The 22928-nt window shown below is 38.8% G+C and overlaps 1 protein-coding gene across 1 annotated transcript; it reads right to left on the bottom strand.

Moving 5' to 3' along the window:
- Window positions 1-4869: 4869 nt before the first annotated feature.
- On the bottom strand, window positions 4870-5805 carry LOC310649169 (olfactory receptor 10AG1-like; the record flags this gene model as incomplete). Its single annotated transcript, XM_083377477.1, has 1 exon — window positions 4870-5805. One exon carries the CDS (start codon window positions 5803-5805, stop codon window positions 4870-4872), a length of 936 nt encoding a protein of 311 aa, XP_083233603.1.
- Window positions 5806-22928: the final 17123 nt, after the last annotated feature.

The raw sequence follows: 22928 nt of genomic DNA, 5'->3' as shown, positions 1-22928 counted from the left end.
TTCTAAAGAACAGCAATCTATTTATAAAGTTATGTAAAGTCCTAAGCACATATCAATAGATTGGTAAATATATTTAACACAGCAACAGATTGGAACATTGGATATTTATGATGAAGGCTACTTCCTGTTTAATATAGGAAGCATCAATGGAATTAGTTAATCTCTTATTGCTCAGGAAAGCAGGTTACTCGGTGTTGTGTACTGGGTTCTTTGCAGCGAGCAGGAGATGAGGCGAGAGAGTTCACGCAGGAACATGCTTTATTGAATGCAGGAACTGAACTGTTAACCAAGGCTTCTATGCAGCTATTTATAGTGCTGGCCACTAGGCAGCAGCCAATAGGGTTGAAGGAGCCTATTGCTGCCCTTGAGCCAACCAATGGTGGTCCTGGAGACTGTTTGTCTGAGGAGCCAACGACCGTTACTCAAATCCCTGATTAAGCAATCTCCAACAGCAATCAAGACACGTGGTACAGTTCAAGCAAAACAGGCCCAATACATTACACTCTGCTTATATTTTTAGTCTGTTTCCTCATTCTTTCCAGCCTCTTCTGTGGCAAGCACAACTATCAAGATACTTGAGATGACAAAACAAGAAGATAAATGAAGAAAAATCCCCATAATAAAACAACAATAGAACAAGGGGAGTTTCCCTCACCAGACACTTCGAAGATGGAGGCATATGTTTCCGTCACAGCAAGCTGGAAATAAAGTTTAGTCTAAGTATCTAATGTTTTTTTCTCTGTTTGTTTTAAGGGAGACAACCACACGTGTTAGAACCAGAGCCAATGATTGCTAAGGCATTTTTTAATTATACCTTTTTTTGAGGCAAACCTATTTTAATAAGGTGAAACCATATGTTGTAAAACTCATTTTACAAAAGGAGTTACGATAGATGCATATGTATCAATTATATAAAGGTAAAGGTAAAGGTTCCCCCGCACATGCGTGCTAGTCATTTCCGACTCTAGGGGCCAGTGCTCATCTCCATTTCAAAGCCGAAGAGCCAGCGCTTGTCCGAGGATGTCTCCATGGTCATGTGGCCGGCATGACTAGACGCCAAAGGCGCACGGAACACTGTTACCTTCCCACTGTAGTGCTCCCTATTTTTCTACTTGCATTTTTACGTGCTTTCAAACTGCTAGGTTGGCAGAAGCTGGGACGAGAAACAGGCGCTCACTCTGTTATGCGGCACTTGGGGTTTGACCCGCCAAACTGCCGACCTTCTGATCGACAAGCTCAGCGTCCTAACCCACTGAGCCACCGCGTCCCTATTATATAATTATTATAATTATTATAATTATTAATTATATAATTATTGACAAATGTGGTAAAAGGACAACCAGGTCATTGCTGTACAAATTTCTGAAAATGGTGCTTTAGTTAAAAGAGCTGCTGAATTGACATTTTCCTGGTGGAATGAGCTATACACCTCAAGTAAAGGCTATAAATCAGAAATATTTAGGCTTTAAGTCAGTATACAGGACATTTTGATTCTTAGAGAGAACCACCACGCATTTTTAATTTCTGAATGACTGGTGAAAGGACATAGAACTTGCATCTTGGAGACACCACTAATAATTATAACTAAAAAAAGGTTGAGAAAAAAGAGTTTGCCTTCAACTACAGTTTGAACAACTGGCTCTATGGAATATGAATGATGCTTTAATTCAAATAAAATATTATAATTAATTTTAAGGTTGCATGCTGCCATTTTTGGAGATCCACATCCTCTGGCACAAAGTATACCCATAACGTAAGAATGGATTGCAAAGATGGTAGAGCTTGCAGAAATGGCTAAATTGACTTTTTTTATTGGCAGAACAACAATATAAAGGAATGGAAACCCTTTATGGACTTTTTGTTGTAAATGGATAAAAAAGAATAGGTGATGTTGGAATTTATTGGTTAAGCAGGTTTGTTTATGGAAAGAAAGAATTATAATATATATTAAGAGAGGTTGGAGGTGGAAATTACTCTGTAACTATTGAAAAGAAGCCTGGAAGTCATTCAGATAATTTTTTTCTCATTTTTTTTCTTTTATAGCTCCTTTTTTTCTACTTTTCCTTTTATATATCGGCAGTTTTTAATCTTACATAAAATCTTCTTTTAATAAAAATATTTATTAAAAAATAGATGCTTCACAGGGGCACTGGAAAAGGGATGCTTAGTAAAGTTCAACTTTAGGAAACACCAACCTTATAGCCGTACTTTGAATCTTCTTGAAGCATGACTAGGCTATGCATATTCCTGAGATTGATCTTAATCCTTTGTAATTTTGGCATTAAATAACATGGGCTCAGTATATAGGGGGTGTTTGTGTTAAGTTGTTAATGTTTCGTTTAGCAAGTTTCCAGCTTGACTCTGGGAACTTTTCTGGGATACTATTGTGAGCTTCTGGTGGGGGGGACAAGAGGAGGGGGTACAAATGTAAAATACCAATATATTTAAATTTTTCTTTAAAATAAACTTACCTGTAAGTTGGTTGACAATAGTTTAATGAGCTGGAAGGAGGCTTTTGTCGGTATACTTAGTCAGAGATATAAAAATTACAGTCATGGTTCAGGAGCAAAAAACAAAACAAAACAAAAAACCAAGCACCTTAACTGACAGATAACTGCTACTTTATTTGAGCAATAACTTCCCTTTACTGATGGTAATTATAATACAGTATTTTTTTATGTCCTGCACTGCTCTCTGCTGACAAGCTTTGATATTTACTCAGATGCAAAAAAAATCCTCAATGGGAAAAATTGCAAAGAGGTGCTGGTTGAACTATAAGTGATTCAGCTTACAACCAGAAAGGAGGACCGTCAACTCAGGCTTTCTGTACCAACCTCTTCAGAAAATAGGAAATGAAGGAAACCCCAAATAAACAAATATCTCAAAACAGAGATATTTAATACTTGGAAAATCAAAATTGCCTTTTGCTTATTTGTGTACGTTTCCACTGCTGAATTAAAACCAAAGGATCTCTTGAGCAAGATCCAAAGAGTTCTTTTCATTTTCATTCCTTTATTGCTTATATGCCAATATTTCCAGTTTACTGATCAGTAGCATGACTCGTATATCCAGAACTAAATGACCCAAGGGAAGGTAAGATGATCCCCCACTTGGTCAAGACACAGGGCTACAGTTTGTATCATGTCGATTGACCACCCTGAAATTTAATGGAACAGCACTAAGAAAAATTCACACATTATTAATTTAGTGGAATCAGCTTAGGTGTGAAAAAGCAGTATTTTCAGGAAGAAGCAGTATTTTCAGCAGTATTTTCAGGAAGAAGAAAAGGAATGAGACTTTACATACTGGGTAGGAAAAAAAGAATCAGGCCACCATCATGTGATCAAGGGACCTTGAGGTTGTCAAGATGTAAATGGAAGATTAAAGAAGGATGTGAAACCCTAACCCTTGTTAATTACAGTCTTTGAGGGGAAAAAATCCCAACATTAATTTTGCTATTCACACTTCTGCCCCCTTGTTTCACGTTTTGTTATTCAACGTCCAGAATGATAAAGAAATCTGTAGAATGCTAAAGCTTTCCCTTGACTAAATGCCATTTTAGTTGCAACTTAAAAAAAAAACCTCTAGAAGAAAAGACATTATTAACAAATTGGAATGAGTTCATAGATATGCAATAGAGCATTATCATAGCAGGATTGGTTGAAAAGAAGAGATATGAACTCAGCCAATGTCTTCTCATTCTTACAAGCACACAAAACTGTCTTGCTATCTCCTGAACTGGAGGGGGAGATAAATTTCAGCCATCTTTGCTCATCATCTATGTCAGTGGTTCTCAAACTTGGCAGCTTGAATATCTGTGTACCTCAACACCCAGAATTCCCAGATGCTGGCTGGGGGAATTGTGGGAGTTGGTCCATCCATCTTCAAGTTGCCAAGGTTGAAAAACCCTAGTCTATATCCTTTGGAGCACACCATCTCAGTATTACCAGATGTTAACCTTCTTGAAATATCTGAGACACATTGTTATAGCAACCCACTTGGAGAGGCCTACCCAGAGAAAATACTGAATGAAGAATCACAAGGAACATCCACAAAAGTCATAAATGCTATTATAATCTGACATATTGCTTTGTTAAAAGAAACCACCAAAAGCAGATGATTGATGACCTTTATCCTTTCATAGGAATCTTATACTGAAATCAGGCCATTCAATATTTTCTGCCATACCATTTCAGATGATGGAAACTTGGGTTCCTGTGATCTGATTTCATCCATCACTTTAAGCCATGATGAAGTGTATCTGGGTTGCTTTAATATGTCATATTAACCCAGCCATTGGTTGGGTACCTCTCCAATCATATTTAAAACAATTGCTTCTTATTACCCTTGATCAAGAAAACATTTAAAAACAAAACAGATAAAACTCCAGTGAATTAACTCTAACAACACCAACTAATATATGAAGCCTCAATGGAACAGATTTTATTTTAAATCCTGGCCTAAAAACCAGTAGTGAGCAGGAGAAGAATTCCAGATGTTAAAATACCACTAAAAATTGCTGGACCAATCTGATGGTTCTGCAAGAGAGTTTCCCATGCATCTATCATTCCATGTAATTGCACATTTTCAGTGCTAACCCTATCTATCAGCTGTAGCCTGAACTAATTTAGCAAGAATGTTTGGTTGACACTAAAGCTATAGGGCAAATTGAATTTTACTAGTAATGTAGAATTAAGGGGTTGATTAAATTTTTAGAACTGAAATAAGACCTATGGCAAAATAAGCATGCTGTGGAGTCTGCCTTATTTTTTCAGAAGATATACAGTATCTTGCTGGCTTTGAAGATTCTAAAAGCAAGAGAAGTGTTCAGCTGATGTCTTCAACACTATCCTTGCCTACATCAAAAGACTATTTATTACTAAAGAGCCTTCTCAGGGCAGCCTTTACGTCCTTATTCCTCAAAGTGTAGATAAGGGGGTTGCAAAGTGGAATGATGACTGTGTAGAGCAGGGAAAGTAGCTTGTCAATCTTAACAGAATCTGTCGTTTGGGGATGTAGGTATACCAACATTCCTGAGCCATAGAAAAGACTGACCACAATCACATGAGATGAACAAGTGGAAAAAGCCTTCTGGCGCCCCATGGATGATGGCATGTGCAATATAGTCCTGGTGATATAGAAGTAGGAAGTTAAGATGACAACTAGAGGAACCAGAGCAAATATAACATTCTCCATATATACTATCAACTCATTGGTGGAGACATCAGCACATGCCAGACTGAGGACTGCCGGCATATCACAGAAGAAGTGGTCCATTTCATTGGGGCCACAGAAGGGAAGGGAGAAGATGAGTCCAATTTGTACCAACTGCATCGGAAAACTGAGAACAAAAGAACCACACACCAGTCCTATGAGCATTCTTTGATTCATTATGGTCATATACTGCAGGGGCAGGCAAATAGCAAGATAGCGATCGTAGGCCATGGCAGTTAGTAAGAAACACTCAGCACCACCCAGGAAGAGCATGAAGAACATTTGGGAGGCACAGGCTTCCAAAGAAATGGAATGGTCTCCTGTGGCCAGGCTGGCTATCATTTTGGGAAGAGTGACTGAAGTGTAACATACCTCAAGTCCTGATAAACTTCTTAGAAAAAAATACATAGGGGTATGGAGGGCAGGATCTCTTGTTGTCACAATCACAACAAGGCCATTGCCTAGAATGACAGTCAGATAGATAGCAAGAAAGGCAGCAAAGAAGAGCATGGGGTGCTCACGAAATCCCAGTAATACAAACTCATTCACAGCACTTTTATTCTCCCAGTGCCTGGCCAGCTCAGCATTCATCTAGAAAAGACCAAAGGGAAGTGAAAAAGAAGGACTTCAGAGAGTGTGAATTCTTATCTAATTAAAAAATCAAAACTCTTAAACTACCCTTCCAAAACCTAGTATTTTCAGATGTGTCAGACTGAAACTCTCAACATTTATCTCACCACTTTGGTATTAAGACATTCTTGGAATTTCAGTCCAGCAAGTTGTGAAATGTTGTTCTTGATCCCTTCACTTCACTTTTCATAGGAAACTGAAGTTGCCTACAAAATTTATTCATCAGCACATCTAATTCCAAATCACTTTTATAGGCTAAATCAAATAAAATCTAGCCTGAATAAATCCTCAGGAAGGAAAGCAAGAAGCAATCTTGGGTCAGAAAATAACAAAAATGCAGAAGTCATTTCAATAATTTCAAGTTCCTAATCATCAGCTTTTGTGCCCACCTCACTTTGACATTGAAAAATGTGTACTATTATACAGATTTCTTATAGATAATTGTATCTAGGATCAAATGAAATGCTGTGCATCTTTTGGTGTAAAGATCATTGGACCTTTTAATAAACTTCATTGTTTCTTAAATTATCAATAATATTGGTAATAACTTGTTAATTTCAGTAGCGTGTTCATGTAAGTGTGATCAGGGTAATATGTTTATGTTCCCTGAACCCCCTCTTAGCATCCTCTGAAATTTTCACCACAGGATGTTAAGAAAACTGGATAATACTAATTTGAGCAGGGAAGTCTTTCCTGTGCCTTTAACTTTAGAGTATCCTTTTTAAAATGAAAAATATATATATCCATCTTATAATATAGGAAAAATGCAGTATTTATTTATTGTTATGTTATGTTGTTATGTCATGTTATTTGTATCCTACCTTTATTATTTTTACAAACACATCTTCATCCTCCTATTTTCCCCACAACAACCCTGTGGGGTGGGGTGGGCTGAGAGAGAGTGACTGGCCCAAACTCAGTCAGCTGTCTTTCATGACTAAGGCGGCACTTGAACTCATGGTCTCCCACTTTCTAGTCTGGTACATTAATCATTTAATAATAATATTGTACTCTATGTATCTTTGCTGTGCATTTTTGCAGAATTAATCATTTCTAGCACATCTAGCATGCACTACATCTAAAGTCCAAATATATTTCATTTCTTTCCCACTAGTATCATCACTGTTACTTTAGAATTATACTATGCCGTAAATCTTGGCAGTAAATTAGTCTCTGGAAGCGGACAAAATTCATTTGACTTCCTATTGATGAGCTATGAAAGTGTACCCTGATTTTCTTTAATTATATAACTTACCTTCTTTGTTCAGGGACTTTCATGAGGTTTTTACAATCAGCTTCACTTTCCATTTGCCATAATTTTGTGTTTTCCTTCTCTCATTTCTTTCCTACTCTTAAAAACTTTCAAGAAAGGTAATTAGCCTGTATGCACAGTGCTAGGAACTGGAATCACTTTTTGTCTCAGAACTTGGAGCCTCTAGTATCTAGAATTATGTAAGATTGAACGAAATCATATGCCACAGAGGAACGTGCCACAAATTGTTACAAATCTCTATCTTCTATCTATTTATTTGAAGTGATATCATTCTACCATTGCATATCCTTAAAAAAAAAGAAGTCCAGTTATTTTTATTGGATATCCAAATACCAGCCAAGAAAGTAGAATGAAATCACTTACCTCTGATGTTGTCACCCTTAAGGGCTAAACAAACTTATGCTATCTTCAAAAGGAAGAAATGAGAGACTGATTGCTTTGATTGGCAATCGTATAAACAAAGGAAATCAAAGTAATGGATGAATAAACTTTATGGGAAAAATAGACTTGGGTTAATTTCTCTCAAAAATTCTTACTAAAGTACCAAAGAGAATGAGGAAAATTTACTATTTTTATAGCTGACATGTTTCTATTTTCTGCTCTAGGTGCATTTTGTCCTGATGGTCCTCATTAGCAAATTTTTCCTGTCACCTCTTTACAGAGATCAGTAGATATCTAGAGTCTGTATAGGTGTTCATCGTAGAAAAGCTGTCTATGGATGTTCCATAGGAATTGATAGCCCTTGGGAACAAGAGACTAAGATAAGGGATGAAAAAAAACATTTAAATGTTCTCAGCTTTTTCCATTTGAGAGCATGTTTGTGGTGTATAAAGGTATAACGTATCCCCATGGTAGCCAAATACCAGCCAGGTTCATAGTACAGAGAGAAAAAGCTTCAAAAAGCTTAAGCCATTTAAAGTTTCATCTGTGTACAATATTTGTGTTAAGATACTACTAAAGCTTATATATGTAAGGGGGGGGAGAGATAACACTGTGTAAGAAACAAGGTTGTTCTTATGAGCAGCAGGAGGAATAAATGCACCAGTTCTTTTTGGCTGCCACAGCTCCCAGCCCATGTTCCGGGTGGAATAGGACAACTCACCTTGGCCAACTTGCCATGAGACAATTCAACAGTTCAATTTAATTATTTAAAATATTTTTTTATTATTTTTGTCATTCACATTTCATTTTGTCTATTGTTTTGTATCCTTTCTTTACTGATTCTATTCCACCATTTCTTCAATATTGTATAACTTTTGTCCTGCAGTGAGTTGTCCTACAGTGATTTGGCTGCAGTGAGTTGTCTGCAGTGAGTTGTCCTACCTAGACAACAATTCTGGGGATTGTTTGTTTGTTTGTTTGTTTGTGTGTGTGTGAATGGTTCAGGTTTATAGTGCTTACTGCTATAGGAATAAAATAGATTTAAGTTTATTTCACCTAGATTAAATAAACAAATTGCTAACAAGATATTGAGGTTTGATCACAAAAATCCAGATTTCTGAGGAATTTTGGTTTATCAGCCTTTTTGAATGTAGCTGAATAAGTAGTTAATCTTCTCAAATGTGATCAAGAATATGAATAGCTCAGAAGAGATCTTGGTGTCCCAATGTTTTCTTGCCTACCTCAATAAAGGTAGAGGGTCATAATGTTATTCCAATGCATTTAATATTTTCCCTTTCTCCTTTCTATTAAATAGAAATTGCAATTCAGTGAGAATTTTGGAAAGTCCTCTGGAACTACATCCAAAGTTTAGGAGAAGGGCTTTTGTTTGCTTTAATAAATGGCAGGTGTTTCACATGATGGGTTTAATTGGGTTAGACTGAGTTATTACTGTACAGGAATGTCATAATTTTCTCTGAGAAAAATTACAGGAAGCTTAATACCCCATACAGTGAGGAAATTCCAATATCACCCGGAGTTCAGATCAAGATATCTGGAGATGCAGCTAAATGGATACCAGGGTGGCTAGTACATTAGAAGAATATTCATCTGTTTTATCTAGACTAATTTAGCTAATCTAAGTCTAGCTAATATAATTTAGGTTATAGAAAATCTAAATCCACAATCTAAATTTATCTAGATTAGGGTTTACCTGTTCCTCTATTCTATCTACCTTTCATCTCTTACACTGTGAAAAACATACTTTTGAATGTGAATGCCTGCCTTTTTATCCCGGTTTTATTATTTTTATAAATAACTCAAGACAATGGACGTACTTTATACTCTTTCTTCCTCCCATTTTACCCAGCCAGGTTTTCATTCCTCAAGTGGACCTAGAACTCACAGTCTCCTGATTTCTAGCCTAGTGCCAACTACTAGACAAAATCAGATCTCTAGTTAGATTATCTGCTTTTCATAGTGCAAGAGATGAAAGGCAGATTGAATGGAGTAATATGCAGATCCCTTTTAGATTTCTGGATATGTGTTTCCAGGAAGCAATTGGAATGGCAACTATGGATGAAAAAAGATATGAACACTTGTATTGCCATGCCTGGACCAGCTCCCCTCCCTTATATATAATGCATAAATAAAACATAGCACAACAAAGCCAACTGTTCTCAAAAATCTGCTATACTGAATCTTGAAGGATTAAATTAAAAATATAAAATAATAAAGATGTAAACCATTTTTTTCAATTGGCGTACAAGTGAACTTTGTTTAAAACATCATCTTAACTTAAACCACCTATTTATTGAGGCTACCAGAGCTATGCTGCAAAAAATGTGATAATCACTGAATTGTAGCAAAGAGAGTTCCTATATCTTCTAGTCATTCAGATTTTTGTAATACAGAGCACATTGTCCTACACGAGAGAAGGGAAAATGCACCACTTGGTTTACAATACAGATATATTTTTCATCTTTGTAAGGTCATTGTAAACTCACACGAAATTAATATTAGGGAAGAAAGCCTAAAGCTGCACTCCAGTGTTTTGAAAACTATATTCAAATGCCTGGAAGCAGTTGATTGAAACACCTTTTGTGACAGTGGCTGGGAAAAACTGCTGAGCGTTTTGTCAATAGTAGACGAACTAGGACAAGAATAAAGGAGATTTGTGATAATTGTAATCTAGTAAATTGAGAAGTAGGTTTGTCTGGAGCTTCCTTCATGGTGCAGAACTTGATACACATAATCTGATTTTAGTACAAAGTCAAGGTGCTGGTGATTACCTATAAAGCCCTAAATGGCATGGGTCCAGATTACTTACGGGAGCACCTGCTGCCGGCGTCCACTTCCCTTCGTCCTGTGCGCTCCCACAGAGAGGGCCTCCTCAGGGTGCCGTTGGTCAGAGAGTGTCGGCTGGCGGCCCCCAGGGGGAGAGCATTCTCTGTGGGTGCGCCAGCCCTTTGGAATCAGCTACTGGTTGAACTCTGGATGGCTCCTGACCTTCGCTCCTTCCTCCGTGATCTGAAAACTCACCTATTTGAACAAGCTGGCCTGGTCTAATGGGTTTGGGGTATTTTAATTTGTAATTTGTAATTATTTATTGTAATGGGCTAGTTCTATTTAATCTTATTTTTAACTTTTGTATTTTGTACTTTTATTGCATTTTTATTGCCCTGTACACCGCCTTGAGTCCTTCGGGAGAAGAGCGGTATAGAAATTAAATTAATAATAATTAATAATAATAATAATGAAAAGAAGCCCAGAAAAAAATAAATTATATTGCTTGTAGGTGAAATGAAGACTTTTAACCATAACCTGGGGACCTCCATTAGTAATACTTATTTTGTTTTTTTAAGTGTAATGTAAAGGCCTATTTTTTTTTAAAAAAGTGGATTTTTTTAAGAAAAGGCATTCAGGGTAGGTTTTTGTGGTCTTACAGTAATAATTACAATAACTGTCTATTTTTGATTCTTGGTAATGTATGTTTCCTGCAAAGAAATCAGCTACAACTCTTCCTTCCTTCCTTCCTTCCTTCCTTCCTTCCTTCCTTCCTTCCTTCCTTCCTTCCTTCTTTCCTTCCTTCCTTCCTTCCTTCCTTCCTTCCTTCCTTCCTTCCTTCCTTCCTTCCTTCCTTCCTTCCTTCCTCTACATACCTGTTTGGGGATGAGTAGGGAGGAGCATGCTATTCTCAAATATGGCACATCAGATTTATTGATTATAGCTCCATTAACTGATGCTTGTTAATGTTATTAGATTAATACTGCAAATTGCTCATAATATACAGAAATGGTGCATCACATAATGCTAATATTACTAATTCTAATGCATCATATAATAATATAAATATAATATATTAATATATCAAGTTTATATAGCCAGCCATCTCACAAGAAGTGATTCTGGGTAGTGTATAACAAACAATAAGAACAGATTTAAAACCAATGATTGTAAAATTATAAGTCATTAAAAATAAATAACAAATTTAAAATATAAAAACCCCACTGAAAGAACAGGAGATCAACCACAATGGAGCCAACTAAGAATGTCTCTGGTTCCCTGGGACTCCTGGGCCATTTGCTATAGCAAATTCTTCAGGAAGTTCCAGCATGATTGCAGGGCTGGGGCTAACCTGATTTTGGGAAGGGGAAATAGTCCACGGGGCAGATGCCATGGCAGAGAATTCCTGTCTTATGGGATCCACTGAATATAGGTTCATGGAAGAGAGTACCAATAATATGGGTTCCCAGCCAGATCTAATGGGATAGGCAAATGTAATTGGGAAGCTAATGCATGTCATGAAAGGCTTTAAAGAGTAAAATCAGCACCTTGAATTGGATCCAGAAGCAAGTTGGCAGCAGCAAGAAGAGACTAGACAGTCACTTGTGTGAAATGGTATAGGTTCTCCTGCTTGAGCAGGGGGCTGGACTAGAAGATCTCCAAGGTTCTGTTCTGTTCTACTCTACTCTACTCTACTCTACTCTATCTACTCTACCCACAAAGTAGAGGTGTACTATGTGCTCTTCAGAGAACATACATAACTGTCCACATCACTGCATCCTGAATCAGTTGAAGTTTCTGGATACTCTACAAGAGCAGCCCCATGTAAAGTGCATTGCAACAGTTCAGTTTGGAGGTACCTAAGGCATGAGTGACTATGAGTCAACATCCAGCTTGAGAAACCAAATAAAACTCCAGGTTCATTCTGTCTCTGAAAATCTTACTGTTTATTGGATACATTGTGTGGGTATGTCGAAGCAAAACTAACTCTGAGGTTCCAACTCCAATTCATGGACTTAAACAATAATTTTCCCAGCCAAACCCCAATGTCTTATAAGTTCACTTTGTTATGGGAGCCATCTGCTTCAAATCCACACCTAGTCTGGTGCCCTTGAAAAGGTTTCAGACTGTCATGGTCTTCAGCTGAATTGTAGACATTTTATTTCTCCATCTAACCCACTTGAAAATAACACCTCCCCCCCTTAATCTAAAGGCAAGTTGAACTGCAGAGGCACAAAACTGCCAAGGTTTCCTTCTTGACACTATGAGTAGTGCAAAAAGAAGGAGACCTTGAAACTATGTGGGACAAATGCTAGGAAGTGCCAAAATAACAGATATTCACAAATCATCATGACTGTTGATTGGTTACAACTTAAAATGCAATGTCAGAATTTTATAACATGAAAGGGGAAGAATGAGAAAACTTTGCAAGAGGCAGAAAAAAGGAAGCACATGGACAAAAATCTGCAAACATAGGAATTATGTAGAGAAACGGTCTGCCAGAAATCTAAAATTTAAAATTGGTACGACAGGAAGACTCCAGGCTAACAAGAAAAAGTAGAAGTCTCCTTGGGCTCACCTTGTATATTGCTAACCAGAGTGTGTATATGCTGTGCTGATTTTAGAGGCTCTGCTCTCATCTTATCTTCAATTCATCCTGAACCTACCACAGAGGAAACCTAGGGCTGTATTTAGTTGTTCCAGAATTCCTCAGACAGCATGGATTATTTGATCAGGGACTAGGATATGCCTAATTTATATTGCCCATTTTAGGTGCTGCAGGCATGCTCTCTTGGTCATTGTGCTCCATGACCATTTTGGCATAGGCAACTGAAGAAACCAAATAATTGGCTCTAGTGGATATCATCTGTCCATGAAATGCCTGACAGGCATTACATAAGATTCTTATCTATATGGAGCTGATATGTATTCTGACAGTATACCACGTGGAGTTACCTTAATCTGCGAGATGGGCAGCATATAAATTTAATAAACAAAAGAAAATTTTAAAAAGCTATTTTTAAATATATATTTAGCATTTATTTATTTATTTATTTATTTTTTATTGAAAAGTTTTACAATACATTTTTTAGATAATATATTTAGCATTTATTTAAAGGAGCATTAGACTTCTCTTTTTTTGAAAAGAGGACTGGATTGGATGCTTTAGTTAAGAATTGTTTAGTTTTGTCTTGTGTTATATGCAGTGTGTTATATACAGATTTTCTACTGCTTTCGCCAGCAAAGGTTTCACATGGTAGTATTTTTTGGAGGACGTGTATGTATGCCATTTTGCTTGCTTCAACATAATTTTGATTCCTCTATGGGTTGCTGCCAGCTGCTGCTAGTTGTGACCACTCATTGCCATTCTCTTTCAGCATTTACCAGTTTGGGATAAATGGAAAGTGGACCGGACAAAGCAATGCACTTTCCTCTTTGTAATCCAAGTGACAAATGACAGGTGCAGCCAAAGGTCATGAGATGAATTGGGTGTTTTGGCCAAGGCCACTTATTGCCAGCACATCTATTTCTTGGCAATGTTTGCTAATTGTTCTTTTCTGTTTAGGCCCATACTTCCTGCATTGTATGCAGCAAATATTTCCCCTGTAATCTATCAGTTGAGCTACTTCTGACACATATATAGTGCTTGTGTGACACATATAGAGTGCTAAACTTGTGTTAACAAAAAACAGCTAGGTCAGGTCCATAAATGAAAGGGTACTCAATGAAATGGGAAAGAACTTGAGAGACAACTCCCTCATTCTTCAGTCTGCATTCCTACTGCTGGGTATGCAACCTATCAGCTGGGCTAATATTTTTTGGTATGGATTTAATGCATTTCCAGAAGAGTGCTGTTCATGTCCTTAAACAGATCCAGCTCAGAAGAATAGTAGATCTATGTGCAGAAATTGCCCAAATGAGAGGTCACCAGCAGTGTGCAAAACGTTGCACCTCTTCATATGAGTACATTAGGATGAACTATTACTTAGGATAGATAAACCTCTCTCCTAGGTACCTGTCCCACACATAGTCACTCAATATGGCCCACTATGCTTTTAAAACTAGTTGGTTTTTTTTCTCCTAGCAGGTATCACTGGGCCAAAGGGGAATTGCAGTGGAAGAATTCATTAATTGCTGCCCTTGAATTCTCCCATATTAAAACTGTAAGGATGGTGTCATCATTGAGGCAGAACAGGGCCTAACCAGTGGGGCAGTGTAGCTTAAAATATATGTCCAAGTCAGGAACTGGAAGAATAAATGTTAAGATAATGTTGAGAAAGATCCCTAAGAAAATGGGTTCTTGCTTAGTATTCATTATAGTACAGTGTATGCATTTACTGTGTGTTTATATGTAGACATAATACAAACAGAAGCTGACCAACACTAGAAAAAAGCTTTTCAGCTCTTTGACTTCTAAACAAATGTATTCTGAGAGGAAAATTCCTCTGCTTTATGGGTATTACCAAGGAACATTACTGATTAAAAATACACTCTTTCATAAAATTAAGTTGCACTAAAATCTGATGTTTGCCCCATGCCTAGATTGGTCAGAACACATAAGTGTGCAATGCAGAACTGATTAAACTGGCCTGCATTGTGTTGGTAGGTGTGTGCGTGCGTATAAGTTAAACTGAACTATGCTTTACCTTTGTACATAATAATTTTGTGCACAACAACACTTCTGTGTCTCTTCTGACAGCAGCTTGACATTTGCTTATTGCTTTCATTAAACAGCAAAGCAAGAGAGGGAACAGCTGTGGACAAGGGAATTGAGAATTGGTCTCTGGGCTACTAATCAACTCCTTGTCAAAGTTCAATCCAAACTTACTTTGTAAGTCTGACTCAAGATATAATTGAGTACCTGGTTGCATCTGCTTCTCAATTATAGCTAATTGCAGGATCTTGACTTGGAATGTGCTATTGGGAGAAGCCACTTTGGGAGTTGGCACTAAATAGTGAGAGTAACATTCAGGTAAACAAGGTCACAACAAAGGCCATTCGCTAAGTTAGGAAAGAGTTCTGAGTTGCCGTTTCAATATACTATAATAAATATATAATTAACATTTTTTCACTTAGCATTTTCTCTTTTGATTCTTTTAGCCTCTGATAGGATGAGGGCACTGGATATTTTGGCTCTTTAAATGCAAATCATGTCCTAAAGCAACATGCATTATTAGATATTAATAAACAAGACTCATAAAACACAATTATTTGTAGGAATTTTCCCTTTCCACAATACTTTAATGCTTCTCCCCCATCCTAATTTTTGTTGTCTGTTCCCACCCCACCTTCTCTGCCTGTTAATGCAAGGATGGTTCTGTTATGGAAAATACATATTATACAGCCATGAGTTAAAAAATCACTTTGTCTGTTTTTTCTGCCAACTTTCTACATGCTTATAGACAATTATTTTCATTATTTTTAAAAGTCATATTAACTGACTGAATATTGATTGAAAGAAGTTGTCAGCCAACTCATGATTGTGGTTTTTCTGTGCAGCTGGCCAATTCAAGAGACATTTAAAGGTCGTTTATGTAATGCAAAGGACAGTATTAATGGTCTCTGAACATCTAGGTGATTGTGTTTGGAAGATGCTTTCTCTCTCCTAATTTTGGAGTGAGAAATATGTAGAGAAATAATCATTTGTTGTGACAGAAACATGTCAAAATTGAGGCCTAGCATGTATAATAAACTGATCTCTGACTGTAACAAATAAAGTGCATGATTTTTAACCTATGTAAAACAAAAGAAGCACATCCTATCACAAGAATCTGTACATATCATACAATAAAATTATTTTTATATATGCCACACTTTAATTTTCTGAAGCCTGAGAAAGTATGTAAAATTCTCATGGCTTTTATATAAGATTTTTTGATCATAGTCTGGTTTAGCTTATTTATAGTAGTGGTTGACCAAGTACAGCCATGATGGCACAGGGGTTAGAATACAGGATTGCAAGCTAATTCTGCTGACTGCCGATTGCCAGCAGTTTGGCAGTTCAATTCACACTGGCTCAAGGTTGACTCAGCCTTCCATCTTTCTGACTGTAATGTATTGGGCCTTGTTTTACTGAGTGTACCACGTTAGTTTTAAATGCTGGAAGGTTGCTTAAGCTAGAAGCTGGCTAACGGCTCCCAGCTCCTCAGACAACTCATCTCCGGAGCTGCCATTGGCTGCCTCTAGGGTGGCAATAGGTTGCTTTAAACCTATTGGCCGCCACCTAGAGGCCAGTGTATAAATAGCTGCATCACAGCCCTGTTTTTCTCAGTTCAGTTCCTGATGTTCAATAAAAGCATGTTCCTGCCTGAATTCACTCACCTCGTTTCTTCCTTCAAGAAAAGAACCCAGTACACCACACTGAGGTTGATAAAATGAGGACCCAGAATAAACTGCTTAGAGAGGGCTGTAAAGCACTGTGAAGTGGTATATACAGTAAGTCTAAGAAGTGCTAAGTGCTAAGATCAAGAGAGTAGTGAGTGTGTCCTTCCATGGGGAAATGATGTCATCTGCTTTAAAGAAAGTAGTAGTTCTTTTCAGTGGTAGGATTCAAACATGTGAACAATTGGTTCTCTGTGTGGATTCCGCTTCCAGAAGTCCATTCTGGGCCTGGGCAACAAAAAATTAGCTACCGGTTCTGCCGAAGTGGTGCGAACTGGCTGAATCCCACCACTGGTTGTTTTACTTCTTTTTGAATCCACTGGAATAGAATGAAACAACCTGGTTTTGAAGCTCTGCAGAATGATAGAAATGATGGAAAAGTACATCGTGATATTGGTACTACTTAGCTTACAACCACAATTAAGATCAGAATTTCTATTGCTAAGCAAGGTGGTTCTTAAGCAAATCATGCCTGATTTTACTACCTTTTTGCCTTGATTGTTAAGTGAATTGCTGTAGCTATTGAGTGAATCAAATTGTATTAAGTAAATCCAACTTCCCCCATTGACTTTGCTTGTTGAAAGCTGGCTGGGAAGATTCCAAATGGTTATCCCATGATCTTGGGACACTGCTGATGAATGAATGAACCTTTGTTGTCAAAGTACAACCATGTATACATTGAGATTGGCTGAGCCTCCCTTCGTGCCCCCACCCCCAACTCACAGTGACTCACACTGGCTGATGCCAGTTGCCAAGGGCCCAATTTTTGGTCATGTGACTGTGGGGATATTGTGATGCTTGATCAGTCATTAGTCACTTTTTTCAGAGCCAGTGTAATTTCAAATGGTCTCTAAATGAATGGTTATAAAGAAAGAACTACCTGTACTTGTTAATTTCCTTTCTAGAATTTTCTATTTGTGTAATCTTATTTTCTCAGTGAAGGAAACCTGCTAAAATGATTCTTTAGATGGAAATCTGAAGTTTTCCTATTGAATTTAATCTATAGGCAATTTGCAAATTCTACATAAATCTGATTACTTAGCTTTGTTCTATATTCAGCTGAGTAGTAAAATGACACATATTTTCCCACCAATTCAAAGATGTTTCAGAAAGAGATGTGACTTCTCATGAACAACTGTAGACAGTAAATGAATAAATTTATCATAAAAATGAAAACTATATTGGCTATTGTTGTTAGACTGATGAAAAAGTTATGAACCAGGAAAAATATTTATTCAGTAAGAAAACTGGAAAAAAACTCAAATACTAGAGAATCAACCTAAATTTTATTTGTTAAATGTAAAAAGCAGTTTTATTTTGTTTTATTCTTCTCTTACACTACTGTTTAATTGCTCTGTCTTTTCTGCAGAATTATAGGTTCGGATGTTTCTACTTTGAACTTTCATTGTCTTTGTGATTGTATAAAATATCTTTTAGGAAACAGTTGTCTTCTTCAACAAATTTAAAAACCACTTTATTTATTCCTCTCTTTACCTATGTATATCATTCAGAAATAAGTTTGATCAAGAGAAGCAGAATGTAGCCTTGAATATTTTATTTGGTTGCAAACACTGTAAGACAGATATGAGCAGGGGGTTGGACTAGAACAGGGGTCCCCAACCTATGGGCCATGGCCCAATACCAGGCCATGGTCTCTTGGCCAGGAGGCCATGGAAATGGCTGGCCAGTGCGCATGTGTGTGCGTGTGCATCCCCTACTCGTGCTAGCCCATGGCCCTGTTTGTGCATGTGCATGTGTGCAAATGGAGTCATTAGTGCTGGGCAGGTGTGCTAGTGGTCCATTTGCGCATGCGTGAATGTGGCCGCTAGCACCAGGTGAGTATGCACAGCCCATTTGTGCATGAGCTAGTGTTGCACCAGTGAGCATAGTTCCACGTGTGCATGTGTGCATGCACATACCAATTTGGAGGCTGCTCTTCTTCTCTCTGTAAAGGTTGGAGATCTCTGGACTAGAAGACCTCCAAGGTCTTAGCACAACTCTGGTATTCTGTTGTTCTATATCAGTGATGGCAAACCTTTTAGAGACTGAGTGTCCAAACTGCAACCCAAACCCCACTTGCAGGGTGGGCATGGCTGCAGTGGTCATGGCAGATTGGGTGGGTGAGTCCAGGGTAGGCATAGCCACCTCAATGTTCCTTGTAGGGAGGGACATCTGTGGGGGTTGGCAAGGTTGGGGGAGATCCAGAGGGTCTCTGGTGGGTGGGATGGTGGGCAGGAGGCTCCTCCTGTGGGGTGAGGTGACGTGAGGCAGGGGGCAGGGGGAAGGGCAGAAGTGCCATTGCCACAGGGCAAGGCAAGGCAGGGGCCGGGGCAGCTGCTGACTAACACCATTGCCCCCCACACACACAGCAAGTGCATGAGGGCCAACTATGTCTGTCAACAGCCACAGCTTGCCGGCCTCTTGACCAGCACAGTCTGGGGCTCTGCAGCCCCCTGCGAATATCAGGCCAGCCCTCCAGAAGCAGGTGGAGTAGGGGAGGGGGGATCTGGTATACTGGTTCCTTACCTCCGTCTGGCTTGTTCTGCAGCCTCATGGTAGTGGCATTGGGCATGACGCATGAGGTGGCAAATGGCCAGTTTCAGTGCAATGTGGCTATTTGCCTCCAGCCACGGCCATTTGCCGCCTCGCATGTCATACCCAATGCCACTGCCATGAGGCTGCAGAACAAGCCAGGAGGAGGTAAGGAACCGGTATACCGGTTTCTTACCATTGCCTTGCATGTTCCATGGCCTCATGGCTGTGGCATTGGGCAGGGGGCAGCAAACGGCCAGTTTTGGCGTGATGAGGCTAATGCCGCCTCACATATTGCGCCCAATGCTGCTGCAATGAAGCTTGGCTGAAAGCAGCCATGGAGCAAGTGGGGCAGGTTTCCCCCTTCACCTGCCCATTCAGCTACAGCTTTGGTGGCTCTGTAGGCAGAGCTGCAAAGAGAACTTCGCAACTCTGCCTACAGAGCCACCAAAGCAGCAGGTGGAGTGCTGGGGGCTCGGGGAGAATGGGTGCTGAAGTGGGTGGTTGGGCCATTGGCAAGAGCAATGCGATTGAGCAGAAAGTGGCCTCAGAACAAGTTGGGCAGGTAAGGAAAGAAATCCTCGCTCCACCCAGAAATTGCCTTTCTTTCCTTACCTAAATCCATCAGTCTTTCTAACTTCTTGAGATCTCATGAGAAGTTAGAAAGTCTGATGAAACATTTTTTTAACTGATACTCCCACAAACATGGAGTGAAGGCTGAAAAGCAAACAGAGAAAAGGAATGCAGCTGAAAGGCAGGTTAGTAAAAAAATTCTTGGGGGAAGCGAGGGCATCTGGGCAGGGGCAGGTGCGGCAACCTTACCCTGCACGGCTTTGGCAGGTATCTGGCAGGGGGAGGGAAGCAACTTATCTACCACCATGCTAGCGCTGCCACGTTGCTTCTCCATCCCATGCACAGGCCCCGTCCCACCCCTCGCATGGATTGCCCTGCTACTGATGCTCCCCCCACCCCACGCATCATCTTCTTTCCAGCTGTGATGTATCACTTCCTCTGCCACTGTGTGGGACTAAAAATAAAGTTCAATCAATCAATTCCAACTTTGTGAGATCTTTTTTTCCCCTAAAAATCAGGTCCTGTTCCAAGCTGGGAATAAAAAATGGAGACTGCTTAGGAAAGAAGTTCAGTTTATTGAAGAACAGAACCAACAGCAGTATGTGGTTCTGGGACAACTGACCATTGATTTGATGAGTACAAGGATTTTAATAGTTTTATAGCATTTCATAAATTGCTTTGTGTACTTTTTGTTATTAGATTTGCAAATACTTACTTCCTTGGTCCTAATACTTACTTCCTTGGTCCTAACAAAGGTAATTAATTTTATCCCCTTATTTTTAGTCTGTCTATTACCTCCATTGAGCTCTCTTCATGAATCAACAGGCCTGATTCAATGTTTCTGTTTTTTGCAATAACCAGGGATTTCATGAGTGAAACATTGCTTCTGTATATCTTTTCCTGAGTTTTACTCTTGTGATTTTTTGCGGGGGGAACATACTAAAAAGGATTGGGGGGTGGTGCGTTCTTACCCCAGCAGTATCTTGCTCCCAGTCCAGAGCTTTTCTTTTTTTTTTAATTGAAAAGTTTTAGAATACATTTTATCTTTAACAATCCCCCCCTCCCTCCACCCACCCCTACCTAACCCTCCCTATCCCTCCCCCCCATTCCCCCCTCCCCCCCCCGACTTCCCAGAGCTAAGTACAAGGTATAAAAACAAAGAACAATCATAAACATCCATATGCTAACAACAATAAACTATTAAGTCTATCGCACTCTAGCTCATATGAAATGACTACAAGCAATACTAATATTACATAAAAAAGGAAAAAAAAGGAAAAGAAAACTTATTCAAATGCTAGGTGAAACTTTTTAGTCCCATATTTGTTCTGGATATAATCAATCCACTTTTTCCACTCCATAATATAATGTTCTTCCGAATGATCTTTCAAATAAGCCGAAATCTTTGCCATTTCCGCCAGGTCAGAAACCTTTAGAGTCCATTCTTCTATAGTCGGCAGAGTCCAGAGCTTTTCTTAATGACAGACAAAGGAGGAATTTTTTTTTAAATGAAATCCTTTCGATTGCTAGCTCATTTCCCCCCCTGAACTCTATTCTTTTGCAAGGAGCAGAACTTTAATGGGGCTTTTTGTCTGTCTGTCTCCTTTCCCCATCCAAGCCCCAAATGCCTTTTATATCCAACTTCTGTTTTTTCACGTTTTGCGTCATGTTGCATTAGGCTTGAAGTGTCGCTCAGGAAAGCAGAGAAGCTGACGCCCCAAGTAGAAAGGACTCCCAGAGAATGGGTGGTGGTGGGAAGAAGTGCAGCTGCTCCACCCTTGTGGATCCCGCTGCTGATCCAAATGAGGTGCCGTGACATCACCAGCATCTCACTTCCCCAGAGTTCAGTTGCAGGAAGGCATAAAATATTAATTCATGGAGGTGTCCACTCCCTTTGTCTTTTTTGTGAGTATATCTTGTCCCTAAATCCTGAGATCTTGAGTCACTCTCACTCTCCTCTCAGTGAAAGCAGGATGTTTAAGGGTAGGTCCAAGCTAAATTTAGAATGGACTGAATAACAGAATAACAGATTTGGAAAGGACATTGGAGATCTTCTAGTCCAACCCACTGCTCAAGCAGGAAACCCTATTGCATTTCAGACAAATGATTCTCCAGTCTCTTCATAAAAACCTCCGGTGTTGGAGCACCCACAAGTTCTGGAGGCAAATTGTTCTAACACTCAGGAAATTTCTCCTTAGTTCAAGGTTGCTCCTTTCCTTGATTAGTTTCCATTCATTGTTTCTTGTCCTGCCTTCAAGTGTCAGAGAACAGGTTGATCCCCTCTTCTTTATGGCAGCCCCATAGATATTGGAAACACTGGTTTTTCAGATTTTGATGTATAATAACCATAATAACGGTTCATGAAGATCAGTAGCAGATATATTTCACACCACTGCTATGTGGGCTAAAATAAGTATTTCTTTTCTATCATTCCCTTTAGACATTTTTGTTTTGGAATTGGTGAAGGGATCTCTACCCACCTAATAAAAGTTATGGCTGAAGCAGGCCATGGCCATGCTGAATTCATCAAACTCAAGAAGAAAATGCCAGTGAGTTACAAGCATTTTGTCTTCCTTTCCAAAATCTTTTAGATCTCACCCAACTTAACCAAGAGCTAAGATTTCTGGGTGTAAGAGGTAAAAATATATATACAAATATATAGATTAGAAATTGCTTAATGACATTTAATCTTAATAATTTTAACTAAAAGTTAAGGAGTGAGTTTATAAAATGGAGTAACTTAGGCTTTTAACTTTAGGGGCTTTGGCACATGCAAGATAAGCTGTTGTGGTTTATATAAATAGGTTAACAGAACATAACTGCAATTTTGTGACAGTTGGAACAATTAATTAGTGGAATAACCTGCCTCCAGAAGCTGTGAAATACAGATAGGCCTAGTGTCAGCTCTATTTTCCTTCAGATTTGGGATGATTTTTTTTCCTTTTTAATGATATAAACGTATTAAATTTACTTTAAAACTCACACTACAATTTATTGGGTTTGCTACTTCCTAAAGTGAGAGATAATTGAAAAAAAAATCAAGGGAGTTCTAGTGACCTTGGGCCTCAAGTTGCCATATCCTGATTTTTGATTTCTCATGATGCATAAACATAGCCACTGGATTTGTAAATCATGCTTTGTGGCCCAGTGTGTTATATGG

The sequence above is a fragment of the Vipera ursinii genome (assembly GCF_947247035.1).
Source record: "Vipera ursinii genome assembly, chromosome: Z".
NCBI classification, from domain to species: domain Eukaryota; kingdom Metazoa; phylum Chordata; class Lepidosauria; order Squamata; family Viperidae; genus Vipera; species Vipera ursinii.
This window is presented reverse-complemented; position numbering and strand designations above follow the sequence as displayed.